A 23,810-nucleotide genomic window follows, 5' to 3' on the forward strand; every position below is an offset into this window, starting at 1 on the left:
GGTGACTCTGGACCACTGCTTCTCACAGACCCATCAGGATGCAGTCTGGGCTGGGTGAGCATTTCAGGAGGCTGGCCCTGCCCTGGCCGCAAGCCGAGAATAGGCACCCCACAAATGTCACCCACCCTAATCCTCCACAGCGAGGCTGTGGGGGGACCGGGACCCCAGGACAGCAGGACAATCGTAGCTGCAGGAGAGGAAGAATGAGAAAGGTCAGGGCCTCCCATCAGTGGAGGGAGAAAGTCAGAAAGGCCATCTGATTGCAGGGCTGCGCTGGGGACAGAACCCCCAGTTCACATGGCTCTCAGGGCAGCGGTGGGGGAAGGCCTGTTCCCACTTGCCACATCCACCATCCCACATCCTCACTCACACATGCACGCACACACACACACACATGCATGCACACTCACACGTGCAACTCCCATTCAGACACACTACTTTCTGCCCCCCCCACACTCCCACATGCATGCTCACACGTGCAACTCCCATTCAGACACACTACTTTCTGCCCCCCCCACACTCCCACATGCATGCTCACACGTGCAACTCCCCTTCAGACACACTACTTTCTGCCCCCCACACACACTCCCACATGCACACTCACACGTGCAACTCCCATTCAGACACACTATTTTCTGTCCCACACACACACTCCCACATGCAGGCTCACACGTGGAGACGGCACTCACGCACACTCACTGACACACTTGTGTGTGCCCATCGTTCCCTCACACACACTCACAAGTTCTCACGCCCTCACAAGTACGCTTTCACATGCTCACAACTCATTTGCACACACATACACACACACAACACACAGCACCAAGCGGGGGGTGGGGAGGTCTCCGGGCCTGACCTCTGACCCCTCCCAGACCTGTCCACCTGCGACCCAGCCCCCTGCTCTCTGTCCTCCCCCCACTCCCCTTTCCTCCTGGGCACATTCCTCAGGGGATCCTCATAAAGCCTGTCTCTGGGCCCCCTGGAGCCTGCAGGAGAGACAGTGGGCCCAGAGCGAGTGCCCAGTCAGGCTGCTGCTCCAGGTGCAGAGGACGGGGTTTCCAGTCGTCCACTCACGGCAAGCTTCTGGGCGGCTCTGTGAGCTGCTCAGGCCCCCGCCCCGCCCCGAGCACCCCTGTGTCTGCCGTGGCCTTTGCCCTGGGCCAGTCTGCAGCTGGGCCTGGCACATCTGGGGTTAACACGGGGCTCACGGCCACCGGGCATTGCATTAAAATACACACACACACACACACACACACACACAAACACAAAAACACAACTCCACAGGCAAAAAAAAAAAGTGTTATTTTTTTCAAGTGCTAAAAATATTATCAGGAAATAGTTTTCAGCAACGTGCCGTTTGGGGCTCCCCACTGGACTCAAGGGCGTCTTTGTCTCTGCCACAGAAAGTCCACATTTATCAAAACCAAAATGGTTTTATCAAGCAGGCTCATGTTCTGCGGCAGGAAACCCGAGCCTCCCCACAGGCCTGTGACATTTTAATTTAAGGCCTGAGTGTGTGTGCAGTGTGGACGGGGGAGCCCGGAGCCCACCTCTGGGCGCCCCCAGGACTTGGGGCTCCGTGCAGGGTAAGGTACTGAGTATCCTCATCTTGCCCAGGGGGCTGCTCCTGGCAGGGCTGGTGGTGAGGGCTCTGGGCGGGGCTGCTCGTGCGGGGGGGGGGGGGCTGGCTGGCTGCACCCCCAGCTCTCTCTCCTCACCTCCGGGAGGCAGCTGGCACAGGGCATAGATCTCCCCAGAGCAGCTGATCCATCCCTACCCCAGGTAAGCCCCCATCTGCTCTGGGGACGAGGTTGGGAGGCCACAGGACCCAGAAAGGTAGGTAGGATAGGGTCTGGCTCTGGTTGCTACACTGGAAGGCCGGAGGGAGGGGTGCTGTGGGTGGAGGGCCTGGCTCAGGGTGCCCAGCTGACTGCCCAGCTGGCATGGCCCGCTATGTGCCGCTGGGGGGCAGAGCCTCCAGGAAACCCCCACCTCTGAACACCCACGGTGGGACCTCTGCTGGTGACCTCAGGGAAACGGTCAGGGTGTGGGTCAGTGTGCACTCCCGGGATGCTCACTGCTGCTTTCGTGAGAGGAGACAGAGGAGCTGGAAACACTTTGAGCCGGGGTTCTGCAGAGAGAGCCCACAAATGGGTTACAGGTGGGCCCAGGTACGGCTCTCCCTGCCCCAGGGGTGATGACAGACCCCTCCTGGCCTCCCGCAGGCAGCTTCATTCATCTCCCCTGGTTTACGGGCCAAGACTCCCCGTTCTGAGTGTTCCGTGATGGCCGGGAAGAGCTGCAGAGGAGACCCAGGTGCACGGGGGACCCAGGGCCCGTCCCTGCTTGGAGCCAATGAAGCCAGGCTCTGTGGTCTTTCTAAGGATGCGGGGTAGGGGTGCGGAGTGGGGGGGGCTCTAACGATACCATGTCGAGTGAAAACTGTTACAGAGTCTCCAATGTAACAGAACGCTGCAGCCTCCCCGCAGGCGTGTGCGAGCGAGAGAGGAGGCGCTCTGGCGTCGCCCACACATCCGCAGGGGAGGGTCTTACCGCCAGGCACCGGCCGCCCTGGCCCCGCTGGCCTCCTCGGTCCAGCTCGTTTCCTCCCCAGCTGTGGCCAAGATGGGGCCTTGGCTGCCCACGCAGCGGCACTCTGGAGGCGGGGCCTGTCTCCTGGGCATCGGTCACCCTCCCCGCTGGTCGGTCTTGGGGTGTCACTGCTTCCTTCCGGCCAGGCCCGCGGCTCTCCCGCTCTCTCCTGGGGGGATGAGCCTCCTCCCGCTGTGGGCTGCAGGCCTGTCCTTGGGCACCTGGAAAAGTTGGTGTCCCAGGCCCCCGGGGGTGGTCCCTGAGCCCCAGCAGATACGGGGTGGTGGAGCTGCCACCACTGGCTGACACTCGTGACGCATCCGTCCGGGGCGGTCTGGGTGACACCCCACATAGGACTCACCATGACCCTCCGGGATGGGGTCGCTCGCTGGACAGAGGAGGATGCTGAGGCCTTGAGAGCCCATCCAGGACTCACAGCCAGGGGGAGGGGACAGAGCCAGGACTCCCCTGCACTGCTGACCACTGCCAAACAGACGCTCAGACCCACGGGGCCTCTGATAGGCTGCAGGTCGGCATGTTGGGGCCGGAGAGGAGAAGCACCCCAGGGCCTGGGCCCAAGTTCCAGGGAGCAGGAGTGAAAGGAGGTGCGCCGTGTGTGTGTGTGTGTGTGTGTGTGTGTGTGTGTGTGTAACAGTCCTGCCCCGCCCCTGCTCCGCCCCCGCCCCGCCCCCTTCCCTGCACCGCACCTCCAGGGGGGTGTGTGTGTGAGGACAGGGTCCCCCGCGCAGTCCACCCGCCCGTAGGGGTGTGTGTGAGGACAGGGTCCCCCACGCAGTCCACCCGCCCGTAGGGGTGTGTGTGAGGACAGGGTCCCCCGCGCAGTCCACCCGCCCGTAGGGGTGTGTGTGAGGACAGGGTCCCCCACGCAGTCCACCTGCCCACACACCGCTGTGCACAAAGCCTCCTGGGGCAGACGAGGGCGGACAAGGGCAGCGGGGGCCCCGGCTCAGCCCCTCCTCACCCGTGAGCTCTGCCCCCAGGGCCGAGGTGAGGACGGACAGGTTCTGGTAAGCTCCTCGGTAACTGTGGGGTTGAGCACCTGCTCACCGCAGGAAACGCTTACAGAAACACCAATTTATTTCCATTAGAAAAATCCTTTTTCCTCAGTATATACCCCTTTATGTTGAATAAACAAAAATAGCTTCTATGGCGTGGAACTGTTTGTGGAAGGGTGACGATCTCAGAGGACTCACTGGCACTTGGACGTGTCCTGAGTCAGGCGAGGAGAATCCTGAAATCGCCCGTGAGCACAGTGGTCAAGTAGTGGGTGGCTTTCATTTCCACATTGAGAGGTCATCCTGACACTTTTTAAAATATTTTTTTATGACTGATCATTTTAAAATTATTTTTATTTATTTATTTATTTTAGAGAAGAGAGGCAGAGAGAGAGAGAGAGAGAAAGAGAGAGAGAAGGGGGGGAAGAGCAGAAGAAGCATCAACTCCCATATGTGCCTTGACCAGACAAGCGCAGGGTTTTGAACCGGTGACCTCAGAGTTCCAGGTCGATGCTTTACCCACTGCGCCACCGCAGGTCAGGCCCCAACACCTTTCGGATCTGAAGCTCATTCCTCTCTCCTTCACTCACGTTTCTTCACCGCCTCCTCCGTGTGGGGAGCTTGTGTCCCAGAGCTGTGACCCCGGATGCCCCAGAGCTGTGACCCGGGACATCCCAGAGCTGTGACCCGGGACGTCCCAGAGCTGTGACCCGGGACGCCCCAGAGCTGTGACCCCGGACGCCCCCGAGCTGTGACCCCGGACGCCCCAGAGCTGTGACCCAGGACATCCCAGAGCTGTGACCCGGGACGCCCCCGAGCTGTGACCCCGGACGCCCCAGAGCTGTGACCCAGGACGCCCCCGAGCTGTGACCCCGGACGCCCCAGAGCTGTGACCCTGGACGCCCCAGAGCTGTGACCCGGGACGTCCCAGAGCTGTGACCCCGGACGCCCCCGAGCTGTGACCCGGGACGCCCCAGAGCTGTGACCCGGGACGCCCCCGAGCTGTGACCCCGGACGCCCCCGAGCTGTGACCCGGGACGTCCCAGAGCTGTGACCCCGGACGCCCCCGAGCTGTGACCCGGGACGCCCCAGAGCTGTGACCCCGGACGCCCCCGAGCTGTGACCCGGGACGCCCCAGAGCTGTGACCCGGGACGCCCCAGAGCTGTGACCCGGGACGCCCCCGAGCTGTGACCCCGGACGCCCCCGAGCTGTGACCCCGGACGCCCCCGAGCTGTGACCCGGGACGCCCCAGAGCTGTGACCCCGGACGCCCCAGAGCTGTGACCCGGGACGCCCCAGAGCTGTGACCCGGGACGCCCCCGAGCTGTGACCCGGGACGCCCCAGAGCTGTGACCCGGGACGCCCCAGAGCTGTGACCCCGGACGCCCCAGAGCTGTGACCCGGGACGCCCCCGAGCTGTGACCCGGGACGCCCCCGAGCTGTGACCCCGGATGCCCCAGAGCTGTGACCCCGGACGCCCCAGAGCTGTGACCCCGGACGCCAACGCACAGGGCAGGAATGCTGACCCGACTCCAGGCTCCGGTTCCTGGTTCCTCTCTCCCACCCCAATTTTCAAGTCCCTCTGCTGGGGGGTGAGGGAGTACCCCGCAAGGGAAGGGCACGCCTGGTTGTGGAGGGTCAGCAGGGACATGTCACTGAGCGCCAAGTCCTGCCCATCCTTGTTTGGGGAACATTCTCCGTCTGCTGGGTTGTCATTTGCTAAGGTGACCAATCGTCCTCCTGTAGGGAGGACAGTCCTTCTTTTGTAAGTTCCGTCCTCCCTCGGAAAGTGTCCTCCTACACGTCCTCCTTTTTGATACTGGAAGACTCCTCTGTCTATGTCCGTATTCGATCGATGCAGAGCCGGTCCATTGCCTGTGATGTGACGTCTTTGTATCTAAATGAGTACTTTGTTCTTACAATGTCTATTGAAAATGAATAGGCATGTAAGCGTATGACAATATAAAATATTACACGTTTTTATTATGCATTTATCATAGTATAGTGTATTATTGTTGCAGTGAATAAAATGCTTCTTTTATTTACGATATTGTTTTCTTCCATTTATTTTTGTCCTCCTTTTCATTGTAAAAAAAGTTAATCACCTTACATTTGCCCTAAGTGTCCACTGCGGGGAGGGGACGGATATCAGGGTGTCCACTTCCCCATGGATGCCCCCTTTGCCCAGATCAGCCATTGATAATAGCCACCCTGCTGTCCCCTCTGAGCCGGAGCTGAACCTCAGAGCCCTCCTCGACACGACCACCAGCAACCGGGCAGAGCTGATGGGCAGAGGGGAGCCCTTTGGCCCGCTGCTTCGGAAGAGTTATCCACATACGGCAACTCCATCTCTAAATTCAACCGGGAAACAAGTCTGGATCCATCGTGAAAGAGACAGATGGCTATCACACGTTTGGGCCACAGCCTACAGTGGCTCTGGTCGGGTGGGCTGTCCAAACTTTTGACCCTTCCCGCCCCGTGTGTGTCCTCGGGGCTAGGACAGGGTTCCTGGGAGGAGCCGGTGCCACTTACGGAACCAAAGAGGCCACTTTGGAGAGGAAAACAAATTACTCTGGCCAGCGTTAATTTAGGGGCAAATGACTAACAATGGCCACAGGTGAGCCAAAATGGCGGCCCGGTGTCCGATGCAGATGCGAGGGGCCAGCCGGCAGGACTCACGGGCCGGGGAAAGGGGAGGTTCCGCCAGGTCTGGCTTTGATGCTCCCGTGCCTCCCCGGCCAGTGAGTCACCGGGACCGACTGAGTCACTCCCAGCCACCTGCCACCGCAGCGGACCTGCAGTTCCTGGATGCGGAAGGTTCCCCAGCGTCTGGGCATCTGGGGGGGGGGACTGGCCTCACAGGACACTCTGTTTCTGGCCCCACTTGGTGGAAATGTTTTCCACGTGTTTCCCCATGTTTACAGAGCTGAGGGCATGGACGCAGCCTGTGACCAAGGAGGCCACCAGGCTCCGTCCCGACCGGCACGTCCAGGCTGCGGGCTGAGGCCGGGGGCGGCTGGGAGGGTCCGGCAGAGGCCCACGTCTCAGGACCAGGGCAGCTCCACGGGCAGGGGAAGCAGAGGGTGCCGGCTGACAGGGGGCCTCCTGGGGTGAGCGTGGGCGCGGGCTGCCTGTGCCCTGGGCCCCTCTGCCAGCACCAAGCCTGCCCCGGCAAGCGTGGTCCCCGTGAGCCAAACACGCTCCGGTTCTCCCGGTCGTGGTTCTGCCCCTGCTGCTCGGGGCTGGGCGGCCCGCCCGTCCAGGGTTGGCAGCAGGGCTCACTTCTTGGCCGGGGAGGTCTGGCCGAGATGGGCGTGTGGCTGCCGTTGCAGTTCCTGGTCCGGCTGCTCTTCCAGGCTGGACACCTGGGGACGGGGCAGGAGCTCAGGTGGGGTGGGCAGGTCCCCGGCCAGGGGCCCCCAGAGCTCTGGAACAGGAAGGGCTGGGAGGCCACAGTCCACCGCTCTTCCGGAGAGGTGACGTGCAGGGGACCAAAACATTGGAAGATGCACAAGGACACGCAGTCCTACTGCTCACCGGGGACACCCACCTCTGGGGTCCTAGGGGGTCCACAGAGACGGACCCTCCCCCCTTCCGCTCAGGCTATGAACGCACTCAGAGTGGTAAGGAAGTCAACGCTTCTTGGCTTATGAATTTAGTAGACGTGGCGTGGTGGGTTGCTCACCTGAAGGCGACCTGGAAAGTCACTTTACCTGTCTGGGCCTCGGTTTCCTTCTCTCTGACAGCTTGGAGGCTGCAGGCCAGCCCTGGTCAGTGTGCGTGTGTGTGTGTATGTGTGTGTATGTGTGTGCGTGTGCGCACGTGTATGTGTGTATGTGTGTACATGTGTGTGAGTGTGTGTATGTGTGTATGTGTGTGCGTGTGTATGCATGTGTGTGTGAGTGTGTGTATGTGCGTGTGTGTGCGTATGTGTGTGAGTGTGTGTATGTGTGTATGTGTGTGAGTGTATGTGTGTGCGAGTGTGTGTATGTGCATGTGTGTGTATGTGTGTGTATGTGTGTGTGCGTGTATGTGCATGTGTGTGTATGTGTGTGCATGTGTGTGTATGTGTGTGCATGTATGTGTGTGCATGTATGTGTGTGTGCATATGTGTGTGTATGTGTGTGCATGTGTGTGTGAGTGTGTGTATGTGCGTGTGTGTGTATGTGTGTGCATATATGTGTGTGTGTGCATGTGTGTGTGTGTATGTGTGTGCATATATGTGTGTGTGTGCACGCGCGCGTGCACAACGCAGCTTCATGCCTAGCGCTCTGTCACCCTTTGTCTCTATTCTGTCCTCCGGACTCTGAAGGAGAGGTACAGGGACCACCTCTGCTTCAACGGCCCCCTTCCAGGCATGGCCTAGAGCAGGGGTCCCCAAACTTTTTACACAGGGGGCCAGTTCACTGTGCCTCAGACCGTTGGAGGGCCAGACTATAAAAAAACTATGAACAAATCCCTATGCACACTGCACATATCTTATTTTAAAGTAAAAAAACAAAACGGGAACAAATATAACATTTAAAATAAAGAACAAGTAAATTTAAATCAACAAACTGACCAGTATTTCAATGGGAACTATGCTCCTCTCACTGACCACCAAAGAAAGAGGTGCCCCTTCTGGAAGTGCAGTGGGGGCCGGATAAATGGCCTCAGGGGGCCGCATGTGGCCCGCGGGCCGTAGTTTGGGGACCCCTGGCCTAGAGTCTTCACAGGCAGCGGCTCTGACTCGGGGACTGTCCTCACCGCCGCTTCCTATGTCCAGGCCGGTGGTGGGGGCAGAGAGGCAACTCCTGGGTGGCAGGGCCGAGCCCCCCGCGGGCCCTCAGACCAGGCAGGCTGGGGGGCAGGGAGCTACGCTCTCCCCACCTCCTCCCTCCCCTCCACCCACCCCAGCCCCACCTGTTCCTCCAGCACCTCCACCCGCCCCAGCCGTATCTGCTCTCAGGACTCCAGGGTCTGCTCGGCCTCTGCAGCCAGGCCTTGCTGGTGCCGGTCAGCCGGCTCCTGGTGCTGCTGGGCGTGGGCCGGCCCCAGCTTCGCTGTCTGGACCTGGGGTGAGAACCCAGCCCTCACTGCCCTCTGCTCGCCCCTGGGGGCCACTGTTCCTTCATCCAGCCCATCCAGCAGTGGGCCCTGCCCTCTGCTGGGACGTGGACCCCCCCAGGGCCAGCAAGCAGGCAGTGGCCTGGTCTAGGCTAGAGCCCCACTCACAGGTCTACAGGTGGGACTCCCGTCTGCTTTAGTGACACCCTGGTTCCCATTTGGCTCGACTGGGGGTCCCATGGACAACACAGGCTGAATCTTACTGCCTTTTACTGGATTGCAAATTTCTCGTCAGCAGGGAGGGGAGTCTGCCCAGCGGTGGAAGGGGAAATCCCCCAGAAAAACACAGGGGAGCAGCCCTGGGCCTGCCTGTGGCCTGCCTGACCCTGTGCTTGCCCACTCCCTCTGTTCTGGTCTGTGGGCTCGCTCACCAGGTCTCCTGGCCGTCCCATGCTCCCAGGGTGACCTAGAGGCCCCTCCGCATCTCCCTCTGTGGGAGACGCCCAGCTGCCCCGCGCCTAAGTGCACACTGTGTGTTTCCTGAGACAGACACATGGTGGCCCACCCTCTGGGTCCCCTGAGTACTGGCTGGGTGGGGCACGGCGCTGTCTGGGGCCAGGACAGCCGGCCCCGCCCCGGGCCATCGGGTGGGAGCTGCAGAGCACGGGGTCAGGCTGCCCTCTGCTTCAGAGCTGTCCCCAGTGGGGGACGCGCCTCTGCTCTCCTCGGTTTCATCCTGGGCCCTGCCTCCCGGGCCTCTCGGCAGTCCTCCCGGCGCACGGGGCCTGGCACCCTGCACCCCACACCCGGACCCGGCTCACAGGACCGGCTGAGTGCAGGCTCGGCCCTCTCCCTGACCTGGCCCCGGCAAGCCTGCATCTCACTGTCCTCACAGTCTATCCTCCTGGGGCTGCAAGCCACCTCAGGAGAGCCTCTTCTCATCACCACCCCTCCTGCCAGGAGCCAGGGGCTGGACACCGGGCGGGAGGGTGTGAGCTGGAGGGTTAAAAACACCCAGTGAGCAGGAGACAAATCGTTCTGGTGGGAGGTTGGTGGGGCTCTATTGGCCCCCCTGGATGTCCCTTTGGAGGAGGGAACTGACCCTTGGACATGCCTCATGGGTCCAGCCTTGTAGCTCTGCGGGGGGCACCGGCCTGTCAGCAGCTGGGCAGCATCAGAGCCCAGGCCCTCTCTCCAAACCAGGTCCGTGCACTGCCCGGCTGCCCCCGGCTGGCCCTGTGGGTCCCGCCTGCCGGACCACGTTTGGGGCCGGGTGGGGGGGGAGGGCGGCCGTCTCAGGGGGCCAGCTCTGGCCCACGGCAGCCCCGGTCAGGCTCCGTTCAGGGCCTGGGCCTCATGGAGGAGCAGCCTGCTGGGGGCGGGGCCCCGGGGTCAGCGGTCAGAGCGTGACCAGCGCAGGACCGCGAGGAACGGAGCCCCCTCTGCGGAGAAAGGAAGTCCTGTTTCTTTAAAATCCCACTGACAGTTCTGGCAGAGCTGCAGGCAGGGAGAAGCGAGTCCAAAACAAACAAACACCACAGCCGGCTTCCCCCTGAGACACCAATAAAGGGTTTATGGGTTTGCGGCCCTCACAGCTGACCTGGAACTCATTAGCTGTTCCTCCCCTCCCCCCAGGCCGGGCAGTGCCATGGCCCGCTGAGCCTCAGCCCCCGCCCCCCGGGAGTGGCCATGCAGGACCGTGAGGACCGGAATGACCCAGCTGGCCGACCCTCCTGCCTGGGAGGGCAGGTCGCCCTGCGTGGATGGGCTGGCCAGTGTGGCTGTCTGTGACTGTCCTGACCTGCGGTGCCTCTGTGTCCCCATCCACACTCCCATCCTGTCCCCCCCACCCCCGGGGTCTCTGTCCCCCGCTGACTTGGCCACTCCCTTCTGGAAGACCTTCCTGTCCCTGAGTCCGCCTCAGCTGGGTGTCGTGTGCCTGGTGGCCAGGGCCGGCCTGGGACGGGGGACAGAGCCTGTCCTGGAGGCACCAGGCCCAGCGGTGCCCTCGCCAGGGGGCCTTGCCGCTCCTTCGGGGCACGTGAGGTCAGTGTGCACGCAGCCGTCACCCCCACCCTGTCCCCTCCGTGGACACCCCGGCTGCTCCTGGTTCAGCCTCTGCTCCTGACACACAGGTCACCCTCCTTCCTGCCCCCAGGGGGTGGCAGCCTCCACCCTGACTGCTCCACCCTCTCGGGATCTTCCTCCTTCAGAATCTGAGAGCCCTGGGCCCCTGTCCCCTTGTGCCTCACTCTACCAGCCGGTGAGGCAGAGCCTGGCCCCTGTGGTCCCCCGAGACACACTGCCCAGACCAGACAAGCCTGCCCAGGGGGAGGCCAGTCTCGGGAGCAGGTGACACGGTGACAAGCCAGGGAGCCGCTGGACCCGAGGTGCCCTGCAAAGTCTGCCGGGTGCCACTTAACACAGCTGCGAGTGACGGACGCCCGGTTCCCTTGACACAGGGGAAGCCGGGTAGGCTGCCCCGCCCACAGCCCTGCCCAGGGCCAGCGCCGCAGGGGGGACCCAGCAGCTGTCCCCGCACTCCGCTCAGCTCTCTGCACTGGGGGGACAGGCAGTGACCCCCTGTGCCCAGCTGCGGCCCAGGCGTGCTCACAGGGGCTCTTGTTGCGACCGGCCAGGAACCCCTGCGGGGGACCCCGGCCGCCTCTCTAGGGACCACCCATCAGAGCCCGAACCTGTGCCTGGCGTGCCTGCAGAGCCATGAGACCCCCTTGCAGGCAGGGCCCTCGGGGCGCAGGGAGGCTGTGTCCCACGGCCGGCCCCCTGCGCTGCTGCCCCCTGAGCACCGGGCAGGGAGAGGCCGCGTGGGCTGGGCCCCTGGGTCGCGTGGGCTGGGCCCCTGGGTCACAGGAGCAGGGGACCCCTTCGGATTCCCGGTTGGTCAGCTGGGCACCGGCTAGTGTCTGAACACCTGGGCTACGCTCACGCCCAGGGGCTGGCTCTCCGGGGCCTCACCTGCCGCGGGGACCCCCGCGCTCTGGCCCTCTCCTGGCTCCGGCGCTCCGGGCTGGCGACCTGCTCCTCCAGCTGCCGGCCGTGTCTCCGGCTCTCGTCCAGGGCCCGGCGCAGTGTGTCCAGCTGACCCTGGGGAGGGAGTCACAGGTGTCCACCCAGGCCCTGCCGCAGGTGGGTGAGAGGTGAGGAGGCGAGAACGCTCCCCTCCCCGTGGGGCAGTCTGCAACGCAGCCTCGGGGGCCTGGACAGGAGGCCCCGGGCGGGAGAAGGCTGAGCCCGGCAGGTTCTGTGCTGCGGCCAGAGCGGCCCTGGAGGCACGTCCGGGAGGACCTCCCTGCTTCCGGCCTTGGAGTGAACACCAGCCACCCCAGGCTCACCCCCCACGGGCCCCCCACCCCCCGCCTCCGGACCCTGCCTCACTGCCCAAGCCGGACGCCTGCCCGGGGCCCTGCAGCCTCGCTGACCAAGCCAGACACCTGCCCGGGGTCCTGCTCTCAGCCCTGCAGCCTCGCTGCCCAGGCCGGACGCCTGCCCGGGGCCCGGCTCAGCCCTGCAGCCTCGCTGCCCAGGCCGGACGCCTGCCCGGGGCCCGGCTCAGCCCTGCAGCCTCACTGACCAAGCCAGACACCTGCCCGGGGTCCTGCTCTCAGCCCTGCAGCCTCGCTGCCCAGGCCGGACGCCTGCCCGGGGCCCGGCTCAGCCCTGCAGCCTCACGGACCTAGCTGGGCCCGGGCCCACACTGACATCACCCAGCCAGGCCGTCTCCCCTGTGACAGCAGCCCTGCCCTCGTCACCCCTCTGCTCTGAGCCTTCACAAGGAGGACAGTGCCTGTCAGGCCCCCTGGGCCCCAAGCCGGCCCACTGTGGGGCCCGGAGACCTCATGGGAGTCCTGCGCGGACTGCCCGGTGGGAAGCTCGCGGCAGCCTGTGACCCGGAGTGGCCTCAGCGTTTGAATCCTCCCACGCATCCCATGGATTCGAGGGGGGAGGAAAAGGCTGTGACGTGGGGCCCAGCGCCCGGAGGGGCCGTGTGGCGAATGAGGACTCCCAGGTGTGGACCCACGCACCCAGAGGGGAGCATGTTTGGGGGTGAAGTTTCAAAGTTCAGTCTTGGGGGGGACACCAGGAGTCTCTAGCCGGGGGGACATGGTTGCAGAACCAGGTGGCTCTGGAGACCAGAGGAGAGAGGGCGCCCCGGTGAGAAGTGAGAAGGGAGAGAGGGGTCCCAGCCACGTGGATGTCAGGGCAAGGAGAAGCAGAGGTGGCCACTCAGGGAGGACCAGAGGGCCGGCGGGAATAGGGAGGGAGGGGCCAGCTTCTTTGTGAAGTGCCTCAAGTGGCCAGGGAGACATTGACCTAAAAAAGACCATTGGGGTGGAGACAAACATTGCTGGTGGCCTTGTCACGTGTGTGTGTGTGTGTGTGTGTGTGTGTGTGTGTGTGTGTGTGTGTGTGGCAGGGGCTGAGGGTGTGGGGGAGGCGGAGGCGCAGACCCCCCTGAAGCCTGGCTGCTGGGGGAAGGGAGACAGGGCCAGCTGAGGGGCTGTGGGGTGTGGGGGCCAGAAGGGAGACTGGGCACTGAGCCAGCAGGGGAGCCTCATGGTGCAGGAACCCCGATGTCCCAGGCAGGGGGAGCCTCACAGTGCAGGGACCCCAGTGACCCAGGCAGGGGGAGCCTCACAGTGCAGGGACCCCAGTGACCCAGGCAGGGGGAGCCTCACGGTGCAGGGACCCCAGTGACCCAGGCAGGGGGAGCCTCACGGTGCAGGGACCCCAGTGACCCAGGCAGGGGGAGCCTCACGGTGCAGGGACCCCAGTGACCCGGGCAGGGGGAGCCTCACAGTGCAGGGACCCCAGTGACCCAGGCAGGGGGAGCCTCGTGGTGCAGGGACCCCAGTGACCCAGGCAGGGGGAGCCTCACAGTGCAGGGACCCCAGTGACCCAGGCAGGGGGAGCCTCGTGGTGCAGGGACCCCAGTGACCCAGGCAGGGGGAGCCTCACGGTGCAGGAACCCCAGTGACCCGGGCAGGGGGAGCCTCACGGTGCAGGGACCCCAGTGACCCGGGCAGGGGGAGCCTCACGGTGCAGGGACCCCGATGACCCGGGCAGGGGGACCCTCACGGTGCAGGGACCCCAGTGACCCAGACAGGGGGAGCCTCACGGTGCAGGGACCCCAGTGACCCAGGCAGGGGGAGCCTCACGGTGCAGGGACCCCAGTGACCCAGGCAGGGGGAGCCTCACGGTGCAGGGACCCCAGTGACCCGGGCAGGGGGAGCCTCACGGTGCAGGGACCCCAGTGACCCGGGCAGGGGGAGCCTCACGGTGCAGGGACCCCAGTGACCCGGGCAGGGGGAGCCTCACGGTGCAGGGACCCCAGTGACCCAGGCAGGGGGAGCCTCACGGTGCAGGGACCCCAGTGACCCAGGCAGGGGGAGCCTCACAGTGCAGGGACCCCAGTGACCCGGGCAGGGGGAGCCTCACGGTGCAGGGACCCCAGTGACCCGGGCAGGGGGAGCCTCATGGTGCAGGGACCCCAGTGACCCAGGCAGGGGGAGCCTCACGGTGCAGGGACCCCGATGATCCAGGCAGGGGGAGCTTCACGGTGCAGGGACCCCGATGACCCAGGCAGGGGGAGCCTCATGGTGCAGGGACCCCAGTGACCCGGGCAGGGGGAGCCTCACGGTGCAGGGACCCCGATGACCCAGGCAGGGGGAGCCTCACGGTGCAGGGACCCCAGTGACCCAGGCAGGGGGAGCCTCATGGTGCAGGGACCCCAGTGACCCAGGCAGGGGGAGCCTCACGGTGCAGGGACCCCGATGACCCAGGCAGGGGGAGCCTCACGGTGCAGGGACCCCAGTGACCCGGGCAGGGGGAGCCTCACGGTGCAGGGACCCCAGTGACCCAGGCAGGGGGAGCCTCACGGTGCAGGGACCCCGATGACCCAGGCAGGGGGAGCCTCATGGTGCAGGGACCCCAGTGACCCAGGCAGGGGGAGCCTCATGGTGCAGGGACCCCGATGACCCAGGCAGGGGGAGCCTCACGGTGCAGGGACCCCAGTGACCCGGGCAGGGGGAGCCTCACGGTGCAGGGACCCCAGTGACCCGGGCAGGGGCCCGCCCGCAGCTCACAGGCCTCCTCCACAGTGACCACAGCTGTCGTGTCCTGGGTGCTGTGTCTGGGGGGCCGTCTGTCCACTCTCTCACTGTAGCCTCAGCAAATGCTGGAGCAGACGTTGGCCTATGCAGGAGGGCTCCTCGGAGGAGGCGGGGAGTGACTCTGCACATGCGTTTTTGGCTGACAGAGGTCCTTTGAAAAGGACAGGGAGGGGGGCAGTGCTTGTCCCCGAAACTGTGATGTCCCACCCTCTCTTGCCATTTGTAAAATGACAGTTTCCTGTTTGTATACTTTCCCCAACAGAAAGTCAGAGGTTTCCTCCCAATGCGGCTCAAGTACTCCGTGGTGTTGTGACGAGGCCCAGACCTCCTGCGTGAAGCAGCAGGCTCCTCTCACAGGGACTCGGTGTCCGTGGAATTCAAATTCACCGTAACGTGGAACGGGGCGCCCCTGGGACAACTCCCTACGTGCCGCTGAGCGACTCGTCTCCTGTGTCTGGTCCTGAGTCCTGACCCTGTGAGGGGGCTGGCGAAGCAAGCCTCACACGAGAGGGTCCCGATCGCCCCCGGACTGCGTGACCCCGGCCGTCTGCCCAGTTTAGAGCGTTGTCCCCTGTGGCTCCCACCTGGGAGCCGCGGAGGGAAGAGTGGGACGTGGACCAGCCTCAGTTTCCCCATCTGTCTGACAGGGGTCTTGTCGGGACTCAGAGAAGGAGGGAGGAGGGCTGTGAGAGGCCCCACCCTCTGGGGGCTGCTGTGAGGTGCAGGTCTGGCAGGAGGACGGTGGGAAATGTCTCGTGCTCTAAGAGCAGGCGGGGGTCTCAGTGAACAGCCCGCCCCCAGCACCGTGGAGTAGAGCGTGCACAGTGCCCCCAAGACCGTCCTTCGGGCCCTGGGGTTCAGGCCCTCAGCTTGATTCCTTTTCATCCACTGGGTTAAGCGTGGTCCATCCTTTCTTTCTTTTGTATTTTTCTGAAGTGAGAAGCAGGAGGCAGAGAGAGACTCCCGCATGCGCCCGACTGGGATCCACCCAGCACGCCCACCAGGGGGCGATGCTCTGCCCATCTGGGACATCGCTCTGTTGCAACCAGGGCCATTCTAGTGCCTGAGGCAGAAGCCATGGAGCTATCCTCAGCGCCCGGACCAACTTTGCTCCAATGGAGCCTCGGCTGCGGGAGGGGAAGAGAGAGACAGAGAGGAAGGAGAGGGGGAGGGGGGGAGAAGCAGATGGGCGCTTCTCCTGTGTGCCCTGGTCGGGAATCGAACCCGGGACTTCCACATGCCGGGCTGATGCTCTACCACTGAGCCAACCGGCCAGGGCCTGACGAGTCCATTCTTTCATGAGCTGGTTCCACCCTCCGGGCAGTCTCAGGACACAACAAGCCCCAGAACTGCTCAGACATAAGGGGGTGGACCTCCCTCACTCTGCACAGTGGGACTTGGTGGCCCAGATAGGAGCCTATGGTCAGAGCTGGTTAGAGATGGCCGAACGCCTCTGGGCCCCGCCCCATCCTGCTGGCCTCTCTGTCCAGCCTGCGCGAGCCCTCCTGCAGTGACCACGCCGACGTTAGGTCAGTTATCATCACCTGTTCTTCCCTGTCCCCTGGGCGATCAGCTCGTCCAGTGTCCCTCCAAACACACTGCAAACAACTGGACCAAACCAAGACCGAAGAAGCAAAAAGCTACCAGTCAACAGAGGACGCTCGGGGAGCGCGAACGCAGCTCCTCCCGGAAGCAGACCGAGGAGCCCACGCGGTCTGAGCCGCGCCCTCGAGGCTGGACGTCGCGACAGGAAGTGGCCCCAACGTGAAGAAACAAAACAACGATGAACCCGCGGATTAAAGAAGAAATAAAAACGAAAAGTTCCCAGAGGATGGGCGAACAGGAGAAAAAGCCGTGGGTCCCACAGCACACGCAATCAGGGAAGCCTGCGTGACCCGGAACACGCTTACCAGGGAAAGAGAAAGTCGGAACATAGACACGCCCCTTCTTCAATGGTGGCCATCGGGAGAGTGACCACAACCGAGAGAGGGCGTCAGGAAAGCCGAAAGCCTAACGGCGTACACACGAGACAAAGAGGAGAGAAGAGACAGAGGCCGACCCTTTGGAAAGTCCAGAGGAAGAGGCGAGCTGTTGGCACACTGGGTCCGGAGAAACGAGCAGAAAACCTCCCGCACCCAGGAGGCAGGCGCAGGTCACCCAGGAGGCAGGCGCAGGTCACCCAGGAGGCAGACACAGGTCACCCAGGAGGCAGGCGCAGGTCGAACTGCAGGTAGAACCACCCACCACCGACGATGGCGACCACGTGTGCACTTAGAGGTACTGGGCACCAGCTGGCCGAGTGATAGAGACTGACCCAGGAAGGGGAGGGGAATTGGACAGCCTGGGAGACAGAACACGCAGAAGGGGGAAGAAGCCGAGACTCCCCCAAGAGGCCAGGAGGGCGGGCTTTGCAGGTAAATTCAACCTAACCTTTAAAAAAGCTTAACTTGGAAGCTGCCGCATTTCCCCGCGTAGAAAACGCACCTTCATTTTGGGGCCCGAAATTTGGAGAAAAAAAAAAAAGGATTACATCAAGTGACTGAACTCAAGTTTTATTCATCATAAAATTCATACCGCTCCTCATCACTGTCAAAACTCCCATCCATGAGCTTGTCCTCGTCTGTGTCTGATGACGAATCCCTGTCTTCATCTATTGCCTCGTCCTCAGTTCCATCTGTGGCGTCTGAAATGCCACAACCGCTGTATAACACGCACCCGGCGTTTTAGACCCCGCGTTTTTCAGAAAAATGTGCGTCTGATACATGGAGGAATGCGGTACTTGGGTTATTCTAGGTGATTAAAAAAAAACTGAAAAGAGCTGGAAAGCTCACCTATTCCCTTCATGAGGAGGGGATAATCCTCGCACTGAACAAGCCCGTAGAGACACCCCACTAACGAAACGGACGCCGACAGTCTGGACAGGACGTGAGGAGTCTGCTCCGTGACCCCAGCCGACGGACCTGTGCCCGGCAGGGAGGCCGAGGGCTCCCGGCTTTGCTTCTGGACCCAGCACGGAGCTCAGGTCGGGCCCGGGGGACCCTCTCAGGGGAGGCGGGGCGTGCGAGGGGTTCTGGCGCGGGCATGTGAGAGCCGGTGGGGTCGGGCATGGCACGTTGGTGCCAGGAGGCCGCCGTGACCCAGAGCCAGCGAGGCTGAGACCTGGCTCCGACGCAGGGTCACGTGGGGTCGGTGATGTGGGCTGTGCCCCCCCCCGGGGGGGGCAGGCGTGCGTCCTCACACCCTGGCCCAGTGCGTGAATCCCCAGGGTAGCCCTGGAAACGAGAGGGATTTGCTCCCAAACAAGAATCTTACTGTTTGCACAGCACGGCCTACCATTTAATTAGAAAAATATGTTTTTAATTAAAGTTTCTCTTGACAAACACGCCAGCTTATGTGGAAGGGAGAAAATCCCAGCCCCGCGGACGGATGTGCAGGCCTTACCCGGGCTCACCCACGGGGAGGGCCCTGGTGCCTGGCCTCGCCGTTTGGCTAAAGGGCCCGTGGCTTCGGCAAGTCTCACCCCCCCCCCCCCCCCGCGGTGGCCCACAGTTTACAGAATTTGGAAAAGCTCTCCTTGGCGCTGGAGACCTGAACTTCCACCAGCCAGAAAATGGGAGAAATGGTGACTGCCAGAATCCTGGGACGATTTGACGCAATATTGATGGGTTTTAGTCCACACGCTTCACTAAAAGATGTAGTACATTCTTGATCAAGCAGAAAAATTAACATGGGCACAGACAATCTAAACCAGTGGTCCCCAACTTCTTTTGGGCCACGAACCGGTTTAATGTCAGAAAATATTTTCACGGACCGGCCTTTAGGGTGGGATGGATAAATGTATCACGTGACCGAGACAAGCGTCAAGAGTGAGTCTTAGACGGATGTAACAGAGGGAATCTGGTCATTTTTTAAAAAATAAAACATCATTCAGACTTAAATATAAATAAAACGGAAATAATGTGAGTTATTTATTCTTTCTCTGCGGACCGGTACCAAATGGCCCATGGACCGGTACCGGTCCACGGCCCCGGGGATTGGGGACCACTGATCTAAATAACACCCAGAAGAGACCATGGCCCTCCTGTCCCCCTGTCCCCCTGGCTCAGAGGACCAGGGCTGGGGGGGCCGCTGGACGTGGAGGGAGGGCTCTGGGGATAAGGGTCACGACGTGTGAGGAACAGGAAGGCCCCCAGTCACCACAGCTGGTCCCCAGAGCAGGGTCCTCGCCAACCCCATTCTTGGAACAGAAAACTCTAGTGAGGGATCAGGGCTGCTTTTGCCACGGCCCCCACGGCCCCACTGCCCCCACAGCCCCCACGGCCCCCACGGCCCCACGGCCCCCACGGCCCCCACGGGCCCCACGGCCCCCATGACCCCCATGGCCCCACGACCCCCACGGCCCCACGGCCCCACAGCCCCCACGGCCCCCACGACCCCCACGGCCCCACGGCCCCCACGGCCCCCACGACCCCCACAACCCCACGGCCCCACTGCCCCCACAGCCCCCACGGCCCCCACGGCCCCACGGCCCTCACGGCCCCCACGGCCCCACGGCCCCCATGGCCCCACAGCCCCAAGGGCTCCCATGGCCCCACGGCCCCCACAGCCCCCAGGGCCCCACGGCCCCCACGGCCCCCACGACCCCCACGGCCCCACGGCCCCCATGGCCCCCACGGCCCCCACGACCCCCACGGCCCCACGACCCCCACGGCCCCACGGCCCCCACAGCCCCGAGGGCTCCCCCTTGGAACCTTTCTCTCTGCCTTTCATTTGGGCCTGAAACACCTGGACAGTGTCCCATGAAGTCCCCAGGGCCGGGCGGGGCGGGGGGTGGGGTTTCTCTGCACTCCCAACTTTGAGCCAGACCACACTCCCTTCTTTAAAGACGTCACGAGGGACAAAGCCGTGGACTGCGGCTCAGGAGACAAAGTCAACCTGAGGACTCAGACCTGAGCGTCGCGAAGGAGAAGAACAGAGTGACCGCCAGGAAGAGGGAATCTGTGTCAGAAAAGGGTAGTGGACGCTCTCAGGAGACGGGCCGGGCCGGAGAGAGCCGTCGAGGCAAACACACCGGCGCGCAGACCGGGCAGCTAAACCGCACGGACTCCCCGGACTCGGCCGAGAGCCGGGAAGGTGAAGGTCAAGGTCAGCAAGGAGGCCAGGCCCAGAGAGCAGCGCTGGGGGAGGACACTTCAGGACAGAGGCACAGGGACGCGTGGGGGCCCAGGGAGCAGCGCTGGGGGAGGACACTTCAGGACAGAGGCGCAGGGACGCGTGGGGGCCCAGGGAGCAGCGCTGGGGGGAGGACACTTCAGGACAGAGGCGCAGGGACGCGTGGGGGGTGGACACTTCAGGACAGAGGCACAGGGACGCGTGGGGGCCCAGGGAGCAGCGCTGGGGGGAGGACACTTCAGGACAGAGGCGCAGGGACGCGTGGGGGCCCAGGGAGCAGCGCTGGGGGGAGGACACTTCAGGACAGAGGCGCAGGGACGCATGGGGGGAGGACACTTCAGGACAGAGGCGCAGGGACGCGTGGGGGCCCAGGGAGCAGCGCTGGGGGAGGACACTTCAGGACAGAGGCGCAGGGACGCGTGGGGGCCCAGGGAGCAGCGCTGGGGGGAGGACACTTCAGGACAGAGGCGCAGGGACGCGTGGGGGCCCAGAGAGCAGTGCTGGGGGTGGACACTTCAGGACAGAGGCGCAGGGACGCGTGGGGGCCCAGAGAGCAGCGCTGGGGGGAGGACTGGACACTTCAGGACAGAGGTGCAGGGACGCGTGGGGGGAGGACACTTCAGGACAGAGGCGCAGGGACGCGTGGGGGCCCAGAGAGCAGCGCTGGGGGGAGGACACTTCAGGACAGAGGCGCAGGGACGCGTGGGGGCCCAGGGAGCAGCGCTGGGGGGAGGACTGGACACTTCAGGACAGAGGCGCAGGGACGCGTGGGGGGTGGACACTTCAGGACAGAGGCGCAGGGACGCGTGGGGGCCCAGGGAGCAGCGCTGGGGGGAGGACACTTCAGGACAGAGGCGCAGGGACGCGTGGGGGCCCAGGGAGCAGCGCTGGGGGGAGGACACTTCAGGACAGAGGCGCAGGGACGCGTGGGGGCCCAGAGAGCAGCGCTGGGGGGAGGACACTTCAGGACAGAGGCGCAGGGACGCGTGGGGGCCCAGGGAGCAGCGCTGGGGGGAGGACACTTCAGGACAGAGGCGCAGGGACGCGTGGGGGCCCAGGGAGCAGCGCTGGGGGGAGGACACTTCAGGACAGAGGCGCAGGGACGCGTGGGGGCCCAGCGAGCAGCGCTGGGGGGTGGACACTTCAGGACAGAGGCGCAGGGACGCGTGGGGGCCCAGAGAGCAGCGCTGGGGGGAGGACACTTCAGGACAGAGGCGCAGGGACGCGTGGGGGCCCAGGGAGCAGCGCTGGGGGGAGGACACTTCAGGACAGAGGCGCAGGGACGCGTGGGGGGTGGACACTTCAGGACAGAGGCGCAGGGACGCGTGGGGGCCCAGGGAGCAGCGCTGGGGGGAGGACACTTCAGGACAGAGGCGCAGGGACGCGTGGGGGCCCAGGGAGCAGCGCTGGGGGGAGGACACTTCAGGACAGAGGCGCAGGGACGCGTGGGGGCCCAGGGAGCAGCGCTGGGGGGAGGACACTTCAGGACAGAGGCACAGGGACGCGTGGGGGCCCAGAGAGCAGCGCTGGGGGGAGGACACTTCAGGACAGAGGCGCAGGGACGCGTGGGGGGGAGGACACTTCAGGACAGAGGCACAGGGACGCGTGGGGGCCCAGGGAGCAGCGCTGGGGGGAGGACACTTCAGGACAGAGGCGCAGGGACGCGTGGGGGCCCAGGGAGCAGCGCTGGGGGGAGGACACTTCAGGACAGAGGCGCAGGGACGCATGGGGGCCCAGAGAGCAGCGCTGGGGGTGGACACTTCAGGACAGAGGCGCAGGGACGCATGGGGGGAGGACACTTCAGGACAGAGGCGCAGGGACGCGTGGGGGCCCAGGGAGCAGCGCTGGGGGGAGGACACTTCAGGACAGAGGCGCAGGGACGCGTGGGGGCCCAGAGAGCAGCGCTGGGGGGAGGACACTTCAGGACAGAGGCGCAGGGACGCGTGGGGGCCCAGAGAGCAGTGCTGGGGGGAGGACACTTCAGGACAGAGGCGCAGGGACGCGTGGGGGCCCAGGGAGCAGCGCTGGGGGGAGGACACTTCAGGACAGAGGCGCAGGGACGCGTGGGGGCCCAGAGAGCAGCGCTGGGGGTGGACACTTCAGGACAGAGGCGCAGGGACGCGTGGGGGCCCAGAGAGCAGCGCTGGGGGGAGGACTGGACACTTCAGGACAGAGGCGCAGGGACGCGTGGGGGGAGGACACTTCAGGACAGAGGCGCAGGGACGCGTGGGGGCCCAGGGAGCAGCGCTGGGGGGAGGACACTTCAGGACAGAGGCGCAGGGACGCGTGGGGGCCCAGGGAGCAGCGCTGGGGGGAGGACACTTCAGGACAGAGGCACAGGGACGCGTGGGGGCCCAGAGAGCAGCGCTGGGGGGAGGACACTTCAGGACAGAGGCGCAGGGACGCGTGGGGGGAGGACACTTCAGGACAGAGGCACAGGGACGCGTGGGGGCCCAGGGAGCAGCGCTGGGGGGAGGACACTTCAGGACAGAGGCGCAGGGACGCGTGGGGGCCCAGGGAGCAGCGCTGGGGGGAGGACACTTCAGGACAGAGGCGCAGGGACGCGTGGGGGCCCAGAGAGCAGCGCTGGGGGAGGACACTTCAGGACAGAGGCGCAGGGACGCATGGGGGGAGGACACTTCAGGACAGAGGCGCAGGGACGCGTGGGGGCCCAGGGAGCAGCGCTGGGGGGAGGACACTTCAGGACAGAGGCGCAGGGACGCGTGGGGGGAGGACACTTCAGGACAGAGGCACAGGGACGCGTGGGGGCCCAGGGAGCAGCGCTGGGGGGAGGACACTTCAGGACAGAGGCACAGGGACGCGTGGGGGCCCAGAGAGCAGCGCTGGGGGAGGACACTTCAGGACAGAGGCGCAGGGACGCGTGGGGGGAGGCGCTCTCCCGAGTGAGAAGAACCTGCAGGAACTGAGACAGATTTCCGGGTGGGCTCGCCGAGTTCAAGCACTGACAACCGAGGAACCACACGCGTCAACGTGTTGACGACGTTCTGGAATTTCAGAGACAACATGAGCGTTTGTTCCGGCTTCCACTTCCCGTAACGGACGAGACACCCTCACGTGTCGAATCCAACCTCCAACCGTGACTGAGGTTCCGCGGGCAAACAAACGGCCTGAAATCTCAGGAAAAACAGGCCCCTCCTGGAAAGACAGGAGGAGAACCTGGGACACCTGTGTGCTCACGGATTCAGGTGACATGCGCAACAAGTCACTGAAGCCGGGTGTGGCCGGCAGTGACCCATGGCCCTGACCTTTGACCCTGATGTCCTGCTGTGATTATGTCGGATTACTCGGCGAAAGGATTTGGAGATGTAAGGAAGGCTAGTAATTCACCAGTGGGAGACCCTCCGGGGGGGCCTAGTAGCCCCCGAGGTCTGGGCTGCAGGGCTCTGAGAGAGGGTCCGCGAGGGAACCCCCCCCCGGGATCTGGGAGAAGCCTTCAGAAGCTGCTCCGTCCTCAGCCGACCACTGGGAAACGGGACCTTGGTCCCCTCAGCCACAGGGAACTGGACCCTGCCACACCTTGAGCCAGCTGCAAGGGGCCTCTCCCGGCCTCCGGTGAGGATGTGGCCCAGCCTGCCCAGAGGGACAGACCTGGGAGAGAGCCAGCCACCCCCGTGGGCCTGCGGCCGGACTGGAACCTAACAGACGGGGTTCCTTCGGCCTCTGAGATTGGGAAGCGGTGCGTCCCGTGTGGGCTGCCGTGGGGTTAAAGACCCCGGCTCTGCAGACACCAGGGGCGTCAGGCTCGGGGTCAGGCTCACCCAGACCCCAGCTGGCACTTGGCAGAAAGAGAGGGGCAGGCAGGTCTTGGAGCAGGGGGATCCCCCCGGGGCAC

The 23,810-nt window shown here is 64.1% G+C and overlaps 1 protein-coding gene across 1 annotated transcript in view; it reads right to left on the reverse strand.

Moving 5' to 3' along the window:
- Positions 1-6,766: 6,766 nt before the first annotated feature.
- The window catches only part of CROCC2 (ciliary rootlet coiled-coil, rootletin family member 2), an 83,075-nt gene continuing 66,031 nt past the window's right edge, over positions 6,767-23,810 (reverse strand). Inside the window, exons 29-30 of the mRNA XM_066281150.1 lie at positions 11,631-11,759; positions 6,767-6,973 (exon numbers count right to left, since the gene is read on the reverse strand). Of these exons, the coding sequence (XP_066137247.1) occupies positions 6,887-6,973; positions 11,631-11,759 (216 nt within the window). The 3' untranslated portion in view covers positions 6,767-6,886. The remainder of the gene's footprint in view (positions 6,974-11,630; positions 11,760-23,810) is intronic.

This window comes from Saccopteryx bilineata, chromosome 5 (genome assembly GCF_036850765.1).
Source record: "Saccopteryx bilineata isolate mSacBil1 chromosome 5, mSacBil1_pri_phased_curated, whole genome shotgun sequence".
Taxonomy (NCBI): domain Eukaryota; kingdom Metazoa; phylum Chordata; class Mammalia; order Chiroptera; family Emballonuridae; genus Saccopteryx; species Saccopteryx bilineata.